Source organism: Oryctolagus cuniculus, chromosome 3, assembly GCF_964237555.1.
Source record: "Oryctolagus cuniculus chromosome 3, mOryCun1.1, whole genome shotgun sequence".
NCBI lineage: Eukaryota > Metazoa > Chordata > Mammalia > Lagomorpha > Leporidae > Oryctolagus > Oryctolagus cuniculus.
This window is the reverse complement of record NC_091434.1, coordinates 63,013,522-63,030,392: the sequence shown is the minus strand read 5'-3', so window position 1 is coordinate 63,030,392 and position 16,871 is coordinate 63,013,522. Positions and strand designations below refer to the sequence as shown.

At 39.4% G+C, this 16,871-nt stretch overlaps 1 protein-coding gene across 2 annotated transcripts; it reads right to left on the bottom strand.

Moving 5' to 3' along the window:
* Positions 1 to 1,435: 1,435 nt before the first annotated feature.
* Positions 1,436 to 13,922, bottom strand: LOC100353673 (cytochrome c, testis-specific). Of its 2 annotated transcripts, XM_051849407.2 has the most exons (4): positions 13,763 to 13,874; positions 12,513 to 12,657; positions 9,990 to 10,176; positions 1,436 to 2,161 (listed from the first exon to the last, which is right to left on the bottom strand). In XM_051849407.2, exons 2-4 carry the CDS (start codon positions 12,513 to 12,515, stop codon positions 2,013 to 2,015), a joined length of 339 nt encoding a protein of 112 aa, XP_051705367.1. In that variant the 5' UTR covers positions 12,516 to 12,657; positions 13,763 to 13,874; the 3' UTR covers positions 1,436 to 2,012. The 2 variants fall into 2 exon arrangements, with proteins under 2 accessions (XP_051705367.1, XP_002712354.2); XM_002712308.4 differs by lacking the exon at positions 12,513 to 12,657 and having other exon boundaries at positions 13,763 to 13,922.
* Between the last annotated feature and the right edge of the window lie 2,949 nt (positions 13,923 to 16,871).

The following is a 16,871-nucleotide window of genomic DNA, read 5'->3' as shown; positions in this document are numbered from 1 at the left end:
TTCTAAGTCAGAAGTATTTAAACTCTAAACATGAAGCCCTCTTACTCTTCGCTGCAAAGTGTTTTTTTTATCAATGCCACCAAGTCCATCTGTTAAGTTTGCATAAATCTGAACTGCAATTATCAATGTGAATTGAGTTCAAGTTATTTTTCACAGTTCTCTGGCCTCATGCCAATTAGGATTTGAGGTGTGACACTTAATTTCTCATCTTTGTAAGGCAACTCAGCTCTAAATACTCTATTGCATCCCTACAGGCATCTCTACCCTCATCAGAAAATCCCTTCAGGGAGAGAGTAACAAGTTCAGCTTAGCTTGAAATCTTCCTTTGGCAGCCAGAAGCACACTTTCCAAGAAAATGCTGACCCTGGATTCCATAAAGAGTACATTCCCCCATTTGCAGAAGCATCAAGAGTAAGCCTGGGGGCCGGCACCGTGGCTCACTTGGTTAATCCTCCGCCTGCAGCGCTGGCATCCCATATGGGCACTGGGTTCTAGTCCCGGTTGCTCCTCTTCCAGTCCAGCTCTGTGCTGTGGCCTGGACGGGCAGTGGAGGATGGCCCAAGTGCTTGAGCCCCTGCACCTGCTTGGGAGACCAGGAAGAAGCACCTGGCTCCTGGCTTCGGATTGGCTCAGTGCCAGCCGTAGCAGCCATTTGGGGAGTGAACCAACGGAAGGAAGACCTTTCTCTCACTGTCTGTAACTCTACCTGTCAAATAAATAAATATATTTTTTAAAAAGAGAGTAAGCCTGGGCACTTAAAAGTATTTAATGGAATCTTCTGGAAATCACTGCTTTGTCAATTATGTTTCCCTTACTCTGAGAATTTTCTATTAGGGTATCTTCATGGTAGTGGTATCTGCTAAGTTAACCAGCTCACCTACCATCCTTAGGATGATGGTGAAAAGTCATCACAAATTAAAGTAGAAGATCCAAGTCTTTGGTTCTGGCTCTAAATCTCTCTGGATCTTTGTATATTGATATTGATATATTTCTTTATTGATAGAAGGGAAAACTCACTTCACAGGGAGTGAAGTCCAAATTAGATCATGGATGGCCTATTCTTATCACAGTGACCCTTGACCAGCTGACTGACCATCTACCATTTTGACAGCAAAGAGCTTCTCTTTCTGACATTGAACAGTATCATTTGGTTGATAGAGTACTTGTGGTACTACATAGCTGTTTCACAGTCTGCCTCACTCTCCACATGGTTCCAGATATAGACCTACCCACCCAGCCTCCCTCCCATTACAGTAGGGTAGGGCCTCTTTCTATATTTATGGTGAGGTGGCGCTGTGTCTTCTTTCCTCCCTTTCTCTCAAGGTCTCCCTGTAGCCAACTTTATATTACTTAGTAATACTGGGTATACCTGGCAAGGTTTTGTAAAAATATGAATAAAAGAAGATTACATGTTATATGATATAAATGTTTATTAATACAGGACATGCTTTTCTCCCCCCATTGGTTTTATTATATATCACTCAAAATCAACAACTCACTCTTTTTCCCGAAAATATTCTCAAGATAAAGTCAACTACTTAATTTCATTTTCTTTACTTTTTTCCCCTAAAGTTACTTTAAATATTGCTTACAGTAAAAGCAAAACAAATAACTAAGCACAGCTGAATGAAAACTAAAGCTAATGTCTTTTAGATTTGTATTTAAATTACAGAGAAATAACTATATGGACACTATCTCCATCATCAATATCAGTTGCTAGGCTTATAAAATATTGTGTGTGTGTTTTGACTACAGAAGCACAATAGATTTCAGTTTCCTTCCCTCTCCTCTTCCATCTTGATCTCTCCACATCCTTAGTGAGCAAACACACATTCACAGTGGAGTGCATGTGATCAGCACTAAACACATCAACTACATCAACCTTTATTTTAAACCTTTATATTTACTATACGCTGATCAAGAAAGATCAAATATGACTTTTTAAAAGACACAATATTTAAAATTGGAAAATTCTGGCTTATAACTGCTATTTTTGAAGCCGCAATAGCATTTCATGAAGACGTGGCCTGTTTCAAATATTGAATAAGATCTTCTCTCTCAGTCTTCTTTTTAAGACCAGCAAAGACCATTTTAGTTCCAGGGATATATTTCTTTGGGTTCTCCAAATATTCCATCAGAGTATCTTCTCCCCAGACAATACCTACAAAGGTGAAAATATGCTTTCAGTTTGTGTAATGACATTGGTAGGGCTAACTTTCTGATGTGATCCAAATATGTGAATAAGACTGCCTTAGCACTCAATAGCAAGGTAATTATAATGAGAATATTTATAGATTCTAACTTAGAAGAAAATTCCAAAACTAATCTCCACTCCTGACTTCTCTGTAGAAATCTAGTAGTTATAAGCTGTTTAGGATTATCCAAAGTATAACAATAAACTATACTATATCCATTCATGTTCCACCTAAGCAGCACTTCAGCTTCTAGAATCACAGATAGTTTCTTTTTTTTTTTTTTTTACATGCTGAGTGGACAGTGAGAGAGAGAGACAGAGAGAAAGGTCTTCCTTTGCCGTTGGTTCACCCTCCAATGGCCGCTGTGGCCGGCACACAGCGCTGATCCGAAGGCAGGAGCCAGGTGCTTTTCCTGGTCTCCCATGCGGGTGCAGGGCCCAAGCACTTGGGCCATCCTCCACTGCACTCCCTGGCCACAGCAGAGAGCTGGCCTGGAAGAGGGGCTACCAGGACAGAATCTGGCGCCCCGATCGGGACTAGAACCCGGTGTGCCGGCGCCACAGGCAGAGGATTAGCCTAGTGAGCTGCGGCGCCGGCCACAGATAGTTTCTGATAGAAAAGATCCTGGAGATCACTTAACCCAAGTAGATGACAAGTTGATAACCCAGAGAAAGGAAAGTAATTGCCTTAATATGACAAAATTACTTTAGAGTTAAGAATTTGTGACTACTAACTCAATTTCCACATTCATTCTACCAAACACACCAAGTACCTCTGCCCAGATTTCTATAAAAATCTATAATTTCATAAATTCAGGTTTAAGATGATAGAGAAAGGCTGTCTATTTCTCCTTTCCATAACTAGTCAAAAAGAATATGGACAAAGAGAAACAGAAATGCTAGCTCCACTTTTCATTAAACTCTTTTTTTAAAATGATTTATTTATATATTTGAAAGACAGAGTTACAAAGAGGCAGAGGCAGAGAGAGAGAAAGAAAGAGATCTTCCATCTGCTAGTTCATTCTGCAGATGACCACAATGGCCAGGACTGAGCCAGGCCAAAGCCAGGAGGCGGGAGCCTCTTCTGGGTCTCCCACATAGGGGCAGGGGCCCAGCACCTGGGTTATCCACTGCTGCTTTTCCAGGCACATTGGAAAGGGAAATGGATCAGAAGTGGAGCAGCTGGGACTCAAACTGGCACCTATATGAGATGCTAGAGCTAAAGGCAGTAGCTTAACCCACTACACCACAACACAAGCCCTATAAAACTCTTGAAGAAGCACCTATAACCTTACATTTTACACTACTGGATAACCAACAAAGACATGAAACCTAGACCAAAATGAGAGGATACTTATACCAATGATCTCAAGAGAAGAAGAATTCAGTATACACTATCAAAAGCCGGGAAAGCAAGGACTAAAGAACAAAACACAGGCCAGCGCCGCAGCTCACTAGGCTAATCCTCCGCCTGCGGCGTCAGCACCCTGGGTTCTAGTCCCAGTCGGGGCACCGGATTCTATCCCAGTTGCTCCTCTTCCAGTCCAGCTCTCTGCTGTGGCCCGGGAGTGCAGTGGAGGATGGCCCAAGTGCTTGCGCCCTGCACTCGCGTGGGAGACCAGGAGGGGCACCTGGCTCCTGGCTTCGGTTCTGTACAGCACACCAGCCACAGCATGCCGGCCCTGGCGGCCATTTTGGGGGTGAACCAACGGAAAGGAAAACCTTTCTCTTTGTCTCTCTCTCTCTCACTGTCTAACGCTGCCTGTCCAAAAAAAAAAAAATAGAAGACGAAAAAGAAAACACAAACATGCCATCTTTGAAAGAACTCCAACTTGTTACAGGACAGAAGAGAAACTGCAGAGACTGCATAAACCTAGGGCTGCCAGTCTTTGCAAGCTGCAGTAAAGAGTCAACTGACACCCCAAACAAAACATAACTGGAATTGTCAGACTCACCCTTACTATCCTTCTACAAATAACTAGTCCAAGAAGAATTTTCCCCATCAAAATATGAATAATAACCAAAAGGAATCAGCACAAGAGTACTGAAAATAAATATACACAACAGACACATATACTCACCACACACAAACACACAGCAGAAGGGAATAAAAAGAACAAAAGTTAAATGAAAACTATGCATCAAAAAGTATGTACATTAGGCAGATAAAAATCATGAACATACTTCCAGCGTTCAAAAATAATCTTTATAGTTCAAGGACTCACTGCAGTTAGAAGGCTCAAGTAGAAACTGATAAAACAAAAATATATAAATTACACCAAAAGAAACACACGTTGCTGATGGAACAATCAGGATTCAAAATATTAATTTAAAAAGATAGAAAGAAGAATGAATTTAAAATAATTTTTCTAGCTCTAAGATCAAAGCGGAAACAATATTCAGACAAAGGAAATTCACAATCCACACAACTGCTGACCCAAGTAAAATTTTTAAAAACAAATTAAATAGCAGAAAATAATTAAAATACAGATTTCAGGAAAACTTTCAAAAATAAAAAGCTTGAATCTAACTAGAAGAACACAACATGTTCTAGAATATACTGAAAGATTTCAATAGGTGCCTAGACATAACCAAACAAAGTTACTAAATTTCAATAGAATTTTATTGAGACTCAGGGGAAAAGAATAAAATAAGAATATAACCAAGTAACTCATTTAGGATAGCCATCAGGCTAGTTACATATTTCTCCAAACCATAAGTTAACATGAAGTGTACAATATACTGAGAATTTTGTCTCCCCAAAATTTTATGCCCAACCAAACTGCCATTGAAATGTAATTAAAATCCTCAGATGTTTTCAGATATCCAAGAACTGAGATAACATTCTTCCAAGTAATTTTTTCTTGGTGTAATTAGTATCATATAATCATCTATAAACCAAAAGATGAAGACACTTAAAAATTGGGAATACCCATTGATGCCATTTAAATGTAGAACAAATGTTGAAACAACTGTGGTATAATTATGGTCATGTGGGCTGTAATAGTATAAATGATATCAGAGTAAAAGGAGCTAGGAGACAGTGTGAAAAAATGGGAAACATAAACACTTTGATTTTCTAACCCCTCATGGTGGAGAATAAACAGATGTTGCTTAAAGTAGATAAATAACAGAAGCACATGGATATTACTTAAAATATAAATATGGATACTGAGATTACAGACTTTACCAAAATTATTCAATAAAGAGAGAGGACTAGGGAAAGGTTGGGAAAAATGAATATACATATTTCCCTGATCATTCGTACTGGGAAGGATTCTTTTGATTATATGAATTTTTGCATAATGAACATGAACATCAAAATACTTTAGTTACTGACACATTTGTAACTCAGTGCATCCGACTGCATGCATTAACAAGATTAGACACAACAAAGACTAATCACTAATAAGTTTGTTTAGCTAATATGCTACCCCATGATTTGATTTCTTTAAAGTCCCAAGAAAACTTCGGTTTGAATCCTAGTTCTGTCACTTATTAACATACAACTCTGGAAAAATCATAAATTAATTCAAACAATTTATTTCAAAAACTTGCTTCAATTATTACTGCCCAAAAATGCAATGGCACTTCAATGCACCATACAAATACTATTTTCACTTTCCACTTAATGATGTTTTAAAAACACAATGTAGATGACTCAACCTCACTAACTGTTAGGGAAATACATATCAAAACCACAGGAGATGCTACGTCATATATATTAGGAAGGCCACTATCAAAAGATCAGAAAATAAGAAGTGTTGGCAATGATGTGGAGAAAATGGAACTCTTGTACACTGCTGGTGGGAACATAAAATGGTACAGCCACTGTGGAAAATGGCATGGCTGTTCCTCAAAAAGTTATTTATACAATTATAGGATTCTATGATTCCACTTCTGAATATATATCCAAAGGAAATGAAAATACAACTGATATTTGTGCACCCAAGTTCATAGTAGCATTATTCACAATAGCCAAGAGGTGGAAGCAACCTGAGTCTCCACTGATGAATAAGGAAAATGTGCTTCTAACCATATACAGGTGAGGATTTTTCAGTGATAAAGGAGATGGAAATTCTGACACAATACAACATGGATGAACCTTGAAGTCATTACACTAACTGAACTAATCTAGTAACAAGTGGAAAAATACTGTCAGATTCCACTTACATCAGATAACTAAAGTAGTAAAATTTACAAAGACAAAAAGTAGAATGATGGTTATTGATGTCTGTTTAATTGGTACAGGTTTCAATTTGAAAGAAACAAAAATATTCTGTAAATGAACAGTTGCAAAGCAATGAGAATGTGCTTAATGCCACAGAATTATATGCTTAAAATGATTAAAGTGGAAAATGTAATGGTATGAGTATAGGGAGTGAACCAAAGGAAAGAAGCTCTCTTGTCTCTGTATCTCTCTCTTGTTCTCTAATATATTTTTTTTTAAAAGTCTAACTGACTCTTTTCAGTAGTCTGTGAACTGAAAATCCTATGCAATGCAAGTTTGGCACAAACTGCTCATTGTAGGTACAGACTCCACAGTCCCCTAAAAGACCACTCTCACTTCAGATGCCAGCTTCAAGTTCAGGCCACTCAAACCTCTGACCAGAAAAAATTGGCAGTTCCCATAATCTCTTCAAACTTAATAATTCCCCAGAACAACCCACCAACTCAAAAAAACACTCTACTTAGCAGTTATAGTTTAATGATAAAAGATACAAATCCGGACCAGCTAGATCCAGAACCATAGGAAGAGGTCTGGCAGGATCTCAAACACAAGAGTTTTGTCTTGTCTTTATTTATCTGAAAGGCAGAGTGACAGAGAGAGATCTTCCATCCACTGGTTCACTCCTTAAATGTCCATAACAGCTAGGGCTGGACCAGGCCAAAGCCAGGTCTCTCCCACATGGGTGGTAGGGACCCAACTACTTGAGCATAACCTGTTGCTTCTCAGTGGGAGTACTAGCAGGATGCTGGAATAGAAGTGAAGGCAGGACTCAATCTCAGGCATCCCAAGCAGCAGCTTTAATCTACTGTACCACAACACCCACTCCAGAATTTTAAATTGGGATTTCATCACTTGAGCAAGACTGACTGACGCACTGGCTCCATGACTGGACTTAGTCTCTAGCCCCCATTCTGACACCTAGAGGTTGGACTAACATCACCAAACTCAAAGTCCTAATTCTCTAATCACATGGTTGCTCTTTTAAGCAAGGTCAGTCTTAATCCTGAATGTATCTAGGAGCTCATCATGAGTCATCTTATTATAACCTCATGTCCTATGCCAGGTGCCAACTATGATAAAAAAAGACACTCCTGTCATCTGAGAAATTACAGCGTTTCAGAGGTTCCTTCCAGAAACTCACAACAAAGAACAAATTGTTACATAACACCTATTAGCCAACATTCTTCACATCCCAAATACAACAATATTGTGTCAATAATAAGTATACTGATATTTTTTTTTTTTTTTGACAGGCAGAGTGGACAGTGAGAGACAGACTGAGAGAAAGGTCTTCCTTTTGCCGTTGGTTCACCCCTCAATGGCTGCTGTGGCCAGCGGGCTGCGGCCGGCGCACCATGCTGATCCGAAGCCAGGAGCCAGGTGCTTCCTTCTGGTCTCCCAGAGAGACGGGTGCAGGGCCCAAGCACTTGGGCCATCCTCCACTGCCTTCCCAAGCCACAGCAGAGAGCTGGACTGGAAGAGGAGCAACCGGGACAGAATCCGGTGCCCCGACCAGGACTAGGACCCATGGTACCGGCACCGCAGGCGGAGGATTAGCCTATTGAGCCGCGGCGCCGGCCAATATACTGATATTTTTAAAGATGGCAAAATATTCCTGACATAAAGATTACATTATTTTTTATTTACCTTTTTTATTTATTTTAATTTATTTGTGAAAGGAGAGACAGAAGGACAGAGAGCTCTCATTTGTTAGTTCACTCCCCAAATGTGCACAACAGATGGGGCTGGGCCAGGCCAAAGCCAGGACCAGGAACTCAATCCCATGTGGGTGGCAGGAGCACAATCACTGAAGGCATCACCACTGCTTCCCAGGGTGTACATTAACAGGAAGCTAGAACCTAGAGCGTCTCCAGGACTTGAACTCACACACCTGGATATGAACTCACACACCCAAGCAGGTGGGTGTCCCAAGCAGGGTGTCTAATGCAGCACCATATGATTGTCCTTATCTACTTACAGTATGGGTATTTTATCAATTATCTATGGATTTGTTTTATATCTATAATACCCTTTTATATGGATGTCTCACAAATAAAGATATGTTGAGCTACTAACCCCCATTAGCTCAGAATGTGGGTGTGTTTGAAAACAGGTCACTGTAGCTGTGATTAGTTAAGCTGAAATGAGGTCACACTGGAATAAGATGGGTCCCTAATCCAATGTGGCTAGCGTCCTTATTAAAAATAGCCATGTGAAGCCAGAGACACCCAGGGAACATGTGATGACAAAGAGACTGGAAGTATGCAGCTGCATGTCATTACCTGAAATTCAACTATTAAAGAGAATGAGGTACTAACACATGAGCCTTGAACATGCTGGGGATGGTGCTGTGGCTCAGGTTAGTCCTCTGCCTGTGGCTCCAGCATCCCATACAGGCACTGGTTCTAGTCCCAGCTGCTCCTCTTCCGATCCAGCTCTTTACTATGGCCTGGGAAAGCAGTAGAAGATGACCCAAGCTTTTGGGCTCCTGCACCCACGTGGGAGATCAGGAAAAATCTCCTAGCTCCTGGCTTCAGATCTGCCCAGCTCTACCCATTGCACCCATCTGGGAAGTGAACCAGCGGATGGAAGACTTCTGTCTCTGTCTCTTCCCTCTCACTGTTACTCTTCCTCCCAAATAAATAAATAAAATCATAAAAAAAAAAAAAAGAAAAAGAAAGAAAGAAAAGATCACACTAAGTGAAAGAATCCAGACACAAAAAATTCATATATTATCTGACTCCTTTTATATAAATTATACAATAGGCAAATCCAAAGAGATAGAAAGTAGATCAGTGGTTGCCAGGGAATGGGAATAAGAGAAAATGGGAGAGATTACTTAATGAGTGCAGATACTCTGGAATGATAAAAACAAAAAGTTCTGAAACTAAGAAGGACTCATTATAGAATATTGTGAATGCACTAAATGCTACGGAATGTATGCTATAAAATGGCTCATTGTATGTTACATAGATTTCGCTTCAATAAAAATAAATTAAAAATAGTAGTGATCTGAAATTCTAACCTATATGATATGCTAAGCCACAAAAAAAATTCAAAAGAGAATTGTACTGTTGTTTAAGAAAATCTGATACAGCAATCCAGTTAAATAAACACACAAAGACACACACCCACATCCAGGAGTAACAAATTGCTTCTCAAAGATATACTCTTCCCTAACCATTTTTAATCTCAATCCTAAAATGCTTTCTCACTTTAATTACTGTTGTACCCTTTCCACCCAGAAAAAATCAATCACAATCACTATTATACCATTAAAATATTCAATTTTTAAAAAAAACTAGCTCACGGTTTTCAAGATTACGCACTGAATAAAATAAAATATCCCACATAGGCAAGAACCTGTGCCACACATGATTTTTAATTATTCTGATCAAAAGGATGTTGTTATTCTAAAGCAGGTATTATAATACAAATCATTATTTCATATAAACATAGGGGTCCATTTTTAAGGCTGCAAATTAGTAAATTATAATGCTGTATCATGTGCTTTCTTCTTTGCTACAAAGTCTGTGGTTCTCTCCCACAACTATTGGTTTTTACCTTTGTTTTTGTTTGCATCAGAATAAGAGAATCCTTGTGCTTGTCCTGTTTTTCGGCCAAAGAGACCCCAGAGATTTGGACCAGTCTTGTGTTTTCCACCTTTTTCTACTGTGTGGCACTGAGCACATTTCTGAATAAAGATCTTCTTGCCTGTTTCAGCATCTCCCATTTTGCTCTGCAGAGGAACCTTAAACCACAGACCAAAGAAAATATCAGATTTGCAAAGCTGAAAAAAAAGGAATTGCATTACTTTGGCTGAACTGACTGCTAATGATATTAAACAAAAATGTACTAAAATATATATACTTTAAAGCCATTTAATGTGTGTTCATATGTCTACATATTACAGAATCTAATTTTATAAAAACTTACTCATCTTATTTATCAGGCTTATTCTAAATACCTAGCCATAGCTACTTCAGAAACTGCTATTGGTGTAAATCTGGTTTTACTTCAGACCACACAATTATGTTAATTTATACAGGTCAATCAATGTGCCTTTTCTTTTCACTTCCAAACAGTACATGTAAAAAAAATGATGTGAAGCATAGAGATATGATTTTGCATTCTCTTATTTAAAAGAAAAGAACAAGCTGGAAAAGAGCTTAAATGTGACATTTATTATGACAACTTATATGTATACTATAATAACAGAATTGTAAACTTCAAAATCATACAGAAAACAATGAAACACTGCAACATATGTAACATAACTCTTCATTTACTTTACACACTCAGCTGCAAACAAATCTACCAGACCAGGCCAAACATTATCAAAAACCAATCAGAAATAACATTACCGAGTTCTGTTTGAATTTATGTATTTAGTGCTAATACAGTGGAAAAAAAACTTTTAGGCAGGGAAGAGCTTACGATACAGTGACAAAAAGATACAAGAGATTCTGTATAAAGGTATTTGCTTAAAACTGCCAAAAATTCCATTACATCAATAAATAAGTGCCTCCCCCACCTACAATAATGTAAGAAATAATTTCAACCTATCAAAAAATTATACTTTGAAATAATAACAAATGGTTTCCTGTTCTGTGATGAATGAATGCATGGAAGATGGGGATTGGGATGGATTTGAACACAGTGAATTACTATCACAAAAACTACAAAAAATACCTTTACCAGTACAGTCTTTTCTCTTTTTTTTTTTTTTTTTTTTTTTGACATGCAGAGTGGGCAGTGAGAGAGACAGAGAGAAAAGTCTTCCTTTGCCATTGGTTCACCCTCCAATGGCCGCCACGGCCGGCACGCTGCAGTCAGTGCACCACGCTGATCCGATGGCAGGAGCCAGGTGCTTCTCCTGGTCTCCCATGGGGTGCAGGGCCCAAGTACTTGGGCCATCCTCCACTGCACTCCCGGGCCACAGCAGAGAGCTGGCCTGGAAGAGGGGTAACCGGGACAGAATCCGGCTCCTCAACTGGGACTAGAACCTGGTGTGCCGTCGCCGCAAGGCAGAGGATTAGCCTAGTGAGCCGTGGCGCTGGCCACCAGTACAGTCTTAAACACTGAGAAAATGTTCATGTTATTTTCTGAATTTGAAAACTACAGTATTGTTTAAAGTTATCTATTACTCAGAGAAAAGCTAGTATTTTACTTACAACAACCTGTAAAAAACAACCTGCAAAACTAGTATCTTCCTAATTTCTTTAACTCTGTATGAAAATCTATTAACAGTGTCAATGATCCATATAAAGGGAAGATTGTAGTCTTCCTTGGGCAGTTTTGAAAACAACTAAGCTATTAATATTTAGGTTTGAAAAAAAGTGGAATAAGAAAAAATATCCAGGGCCAGCACTGTGGCATAGCAGGTAAAGCCACCGCCTGCAGGACCAGCATCTCATATGATCGCCGGTTCAGTGCCAGTTCAAGTCCCGGCTCTGCTCCACTTCTGATCCAGCTCTCTGCTATGGCTGGGGAAAGCAGTAGAAGATGGCCCAAGTCCTTGGGTCCCTGCACCCACGTGGGAGACCTGGAAGAAGCTCCTGGCTCCTGCTTTGGATCAGCACAGCTACGGCCATTGTAGCCAATTGGGGAGTGAACCAGTGGATGGAAGGCCTCTCTCTCTCACTTTCAAATAAATAAATAAATCTTTTAAAATCTTCAAGAGAAGACTACTTTAACATTCCAAATAACACTCAAAATACTGCATGCAGTGTTTACATGTATCTATTCTATTAATTATCTGAATAGGTTCAGAATTCAGTGAGGCTTTGAGAAGCGGTTATAAAGAGGAAAATTTCTACCACAAATGCAAATTATGGTTTTTTTAGCAAAATATAGTCACTATAACCATAAAGTTTGTATCGTACAAAAACAAAATATCATGTAAGTACTAACTAGAGAATCTGTATTTACAATTTTTTATACAGAGAAAAAAGACAAAATTGATTTTCATACCCACTAAATGTTATTCATAATTCAGAAAACCAGACACTAAAAATGAAAAAGAAAAACAGAAACACAAACTCCTTACTCATATATACAGATCACTTGTAAAAATTTTTCCATTACCATTGTTCAAACAACCAGCACTGGTTACAATTAAAATGTTTATCGTTGCCATCTTTAATCACTGAATCCTGCCAATGTAAATACCAATGGCTCTCTTCCAAGTGCATTAAAACCAAAGGGAAGGAGTTGAATATCAAGGAACATCCTGAGAAGATAAGAATTTCAAAGAAACTAATTTTGTCCTTTAGTCATTTGGCATCGTACCAGTATTAAGAAGAAATATCTCATTGAAATAGCCAAGATGTGACATTTAGAATGGGAATGACTGCTCATCCAAGAATGAAGTAATCCCAGGACTAAACAGAGTAAGAATAGTCTTTACTGATTCTTACTAAACAGAATAAGAATAAATATTTGTATGTGCTTACCATGTGTAAAGCATACACTAAGTCCTTTATATATTAACTAATTTAATCCTCACAAGAGTCCTATATGATAGATCCTATTCATGCCTCTTATAGCTACACAAAAGATGAAGAGAATTGTTTGAGATCACAACCCTGTAGGCAGTGGAGAGAGGCAGTGAAAGGGGAGAGGTGAAGCAATATAAAAATCTGTAGTTACCCACTGAAGAATTAGCTAGGCCACCCTGTATTGAACACAATAGCTGACACACTGCAGACTTAATTTTTTTCCCCAACTGAGTGAGAGTGCTTAAAGAGGACGAGGTGAAATACGTTTTAATGCTGGTTTACACCATTTGCATACTGCAGTGTAAGAAGACAATGAAGGCACTAATAAAACTTCCAACGTTTACTAAGTCCACATAATTGCAGTGATGAAGGAGGGGGGTAAGCTCACTGGAGTATTTCAAGGATGAATGCTGAACAGAAGGAAAAAGATTAAGCGGGGTTCTGCCTGTTGTTCTGGAAAGAATACTCAAGCGGAGGGCAGTCACAGCCACGTGACCCTGAGGGAATCCCCTCACGTCTGTGAACCCCCAAAGGCAGCAACGGCCACTGCACCTGAGGCCCCAGGCTGGAACCGCGAATCCAGCTTTCGAAACTGCGCTTCGCGAGGCCGCCTCCACGTCAAGTGTGCGAGCAAGGCTCACACGTCAGAGAGGCTCTTCACCAAAAAGTCTCCTGTTGCACGTGGGGGCTACGTGACCCTACTACGCAGGGGCTGGGGTGAGACTCCTTAAAAATGGACGGTTGGATCCTCCTCTCCAGGGAGACCCGGGCCCAAACTGCGCTGTTAGGACCGCAAGGCTGCTCAGCCCAGGCTCTCCCAGCCAGTCCCGCCCCTACCACAGGGCCAGTAGCTCTGCTCTCCTCCTCCCCTGTGCCGCGGCCAGGCGGGAGTCCGCGCCCCGAGTTCGATGGTGGTGGTTCTGCAGCAGGGCCTCGATGACACTCGCAGGTCTGGTCAGCCATGTGCTTCCGGTGGACACGGAAATGGCGGGCTCCACCCACGCTGCTGATTGGACACCAGGTCTCGCGGGACTTCAACTCTCGCAGAGGCGGAAAGCCTTGGAGCCGAGGGCCAAGCCTTAAACGTGAACAGTGAGTGTACTTGGAGCATAGCAGCAGCGTAGGAGCTCGAAACCGGCTTATTATGCTTGTTTGCTTCTACCTAACCAAAGAATTAAATTATCTGTGTATATTCCCAGTGTTACAAGGTCTCCCTTGAAATGGGAGTTCCATGGTTTTTGTTTTTGTTTTTGTTTTGTTTGTTTGTTTGTTTTTTTTTTAATCCAAGATTATTTGGTCACAGCGATCAAATCATGTCAAAATAAAATGAATGCTTAGATGAGACAAGGGACTGTGGTAAGCAGCTTGAAAATACAAGCACTGAATCCTGCAGCCCCGATTTTCCTTGGTTTACAACTGGCCAAGGCAAGTTGTAAAGTGCAATAAAGTTATTATGCATGAACTACATAGAAATGTAGTAAGTAGGAACTGACAGTGCTAATTGACAAAAAAGCAGAATAGAACAGGGTTAGAAACTGCGAAAAGGGATTGTGACAAAGAGAAGGAAATAGGGAGGGAAGGACTGAGAAAGCTACAAGGAAGAGGGTGTCCAAGGCACAGAGGTGAGAACGTGAAGTTGTAGTTATGTGGGTCGGGAAAGTAGCTTATCTGTTTACCTGAGCAAGAAGTGGGTGGCACGGCAGAAAAATAAGGATATTAAAATAATTTTCCCAAACAACTAAGGTACCTAGGAATGCAGTAGTGCAAATGTTGGGATTTAAGTAAGTAGGAAGTTTACCCTTCTGTGTTGGAAATGTCCTGTGTGGATGCTGTTCATTAGCTGAAAATTGGTTCTGAGGACAGGAAACATGGTTTATTCAGCTGAGAACTGAATTTTTAATTATCTTAATTGTAATTCATTTTAATTTTTGTTATTTTTTAAGAAGATTTTATTTATTTATTTATTTATTTGAGAAGTAGAAATATAGACAGTGAAAGGGAGAGACAGAGAGAAAGGGCTTCCATCTGTTGGTTCACTCCCCAAATGACTGCAAAGGGCAGAGCTGGACCCAACCAAAGCCTGGGGCCAGGAGCATCCTTCAGGTCTCCCATGCCCAGGTGCAGGGGCCAAGCGCTTGGGGCTTGCTTTCCCAGATCATAGAAGAGAGAACCGGCCCCATATGGGATGCTGGAACTGCAGGTGGAGGATTAACCTACTGTGCCACAGCCAATTTTGTTATCTTTAATAGCTATAGCCACTAAATGATGCCTATGAATTCTGGCCTGAAATCTACACATTTAAATAATGTGTGTCATCTAATAGAAACAAAAAGACCATTGTGAAAAAAAAATCAAGTGTTAAATACTATTCTCAAATTCAAAGGAAAGCATTCAAACTCAAGAAGAAAAAAATAACCATTTCTTGGGTGCGTAGGCCAGGCTAGGTACTTGCATACATTATCACTACCAGTAGCCTTACAGATGGGACAAAGTGAGGCTGTCCACATTCACATAGAACAATCTGGGGGCCGGTGCTGTGGTGTAGCCAGTAAGGCCGCCGCCTGCAGTGCCAGCATCCCATATGCGCGCCGGTTCGAGTCTCGGCTGCTCCACTTTCGATACAGCTCTCTGCTATGGCCTGAAAAAGCAGTAGAAGATGGCCCAAATCCTTGGGTCCCTACACCCATGTGGGAGACCCAGAAGAAGCTCCTAGCTCCTGACTTCAGATTGACGCAGCTCCAGCTGTTGTGGCCACCAAGGGAGTGAACCAGAAGATGGAAGACTTCTCTCTGTCTCTTTCTCTAACTCTGCCTTTCAAATAAATAAAATATATTTAAAAATAAATAAGTAAAAGACAAAAGAATAATCTGAAGGTTACTAATTGATCACCAAAAAATACTGGTAGTAAAATCTATAGAAAGTTTGCAAAAAGGGCAAAATGTTTTTAGTTCATTGACTATAATACATGGAAAGTAGTATCACCAACCAGCCAAGTAAACCTCATTATATTTACATCATAGTTTGAGATTGAAGTCTTTTAACACAAAAATTTTTAAATATTTTATATCTTTTATTTAAAATTTTAATTAACATGTAATACTTGTATACTTCTTGCTTTTAAAAAATTCATGAGATTTTGGGGGAAAATTTCAAAAGACATCCAAATTTCATGTGACATAAACATAAATGTTTGTCATTCCAATAATCATGCATTGAAAACAATTGTACAACTGTACGTTGTGTTTTAAAGCTTGGAAATTTTTAATCTGCAAAAGTCTAGCACATCTTTAATATGTCTAATTAATAAACTTTCTTTAAAACTCAGCTATTTCAGAGGTTTTGCTTACATACAATTCATGTTGCATGATTTTTTAACATCCCAATTCTGTCATAATTGAGTGAGGAAATGTTCAAAAATTGTGGTAATGCTTACACAACTCTGTGAGCATACTAAAAGCCAGTTAACTGAACAACTGAAAATGGGTGAATTGTATGATCTAGGAATTATACCTAAATAAATTGGTCTAAAGTAAGTCACATAAAGAAAAATATATTTATTAGATTTGATTAATTTATAAGTAAACTTATTTTCCTTGAATACAGTTTTTCTCATTTTGAGTAATAAAGAAATTCTGCTTCTAGAATTTCCCAATATTTCTTTTTTTATTTTGTTTTACTCATTTTTAATAATTTCATTAAGAAAAACATTAATTATTCTGACAAACAATTCTCCAGACATGCATTGCCCAGTGTAAGTTTTTGAAAATTATACATTTTCCACTAGATGGCAGTGGTGTGCAAATAGCATTGCTTACAACCTTTGCACTTCCTTACATCAGTAAAATTAGTACATAATTATATTATTTTCCGTTACCTTAACTGGTTCAGCCAGGAAAAGGAGTAATGGACAGTTAAGACAAGATACTTCCTAGACTTGCTGAGCCCC

What these genes read in the sequence shown, in the direction of transcription:
- LOC100353673 (XM_002712308.4), bottom strand. Translation starts at nt 13,888, where the DNA reads ATGGCTGACCAGACCTGCGAGTGTCATCGAGGCCCTGCTGCAGAACCA. An exon ending in GCAGAGCTACTGGCCCTGTG is followed by an intron (nt 10,177 to 13,762) that starts GTAGGGGCGGGA and finishes CTGTGGTTTAAG; the next exon opens with GTTCCTCTGCAGAGCAAAAT. An exon ending in TGATGCAAACAAAAACAAAG is followed by an intron (nt 2,162 to 9,989) that starts GTAAAAACCAAT and finishes TCACCTTTGTAG; the next exon opens with GTATTGTCTGGGGAGAAGAT.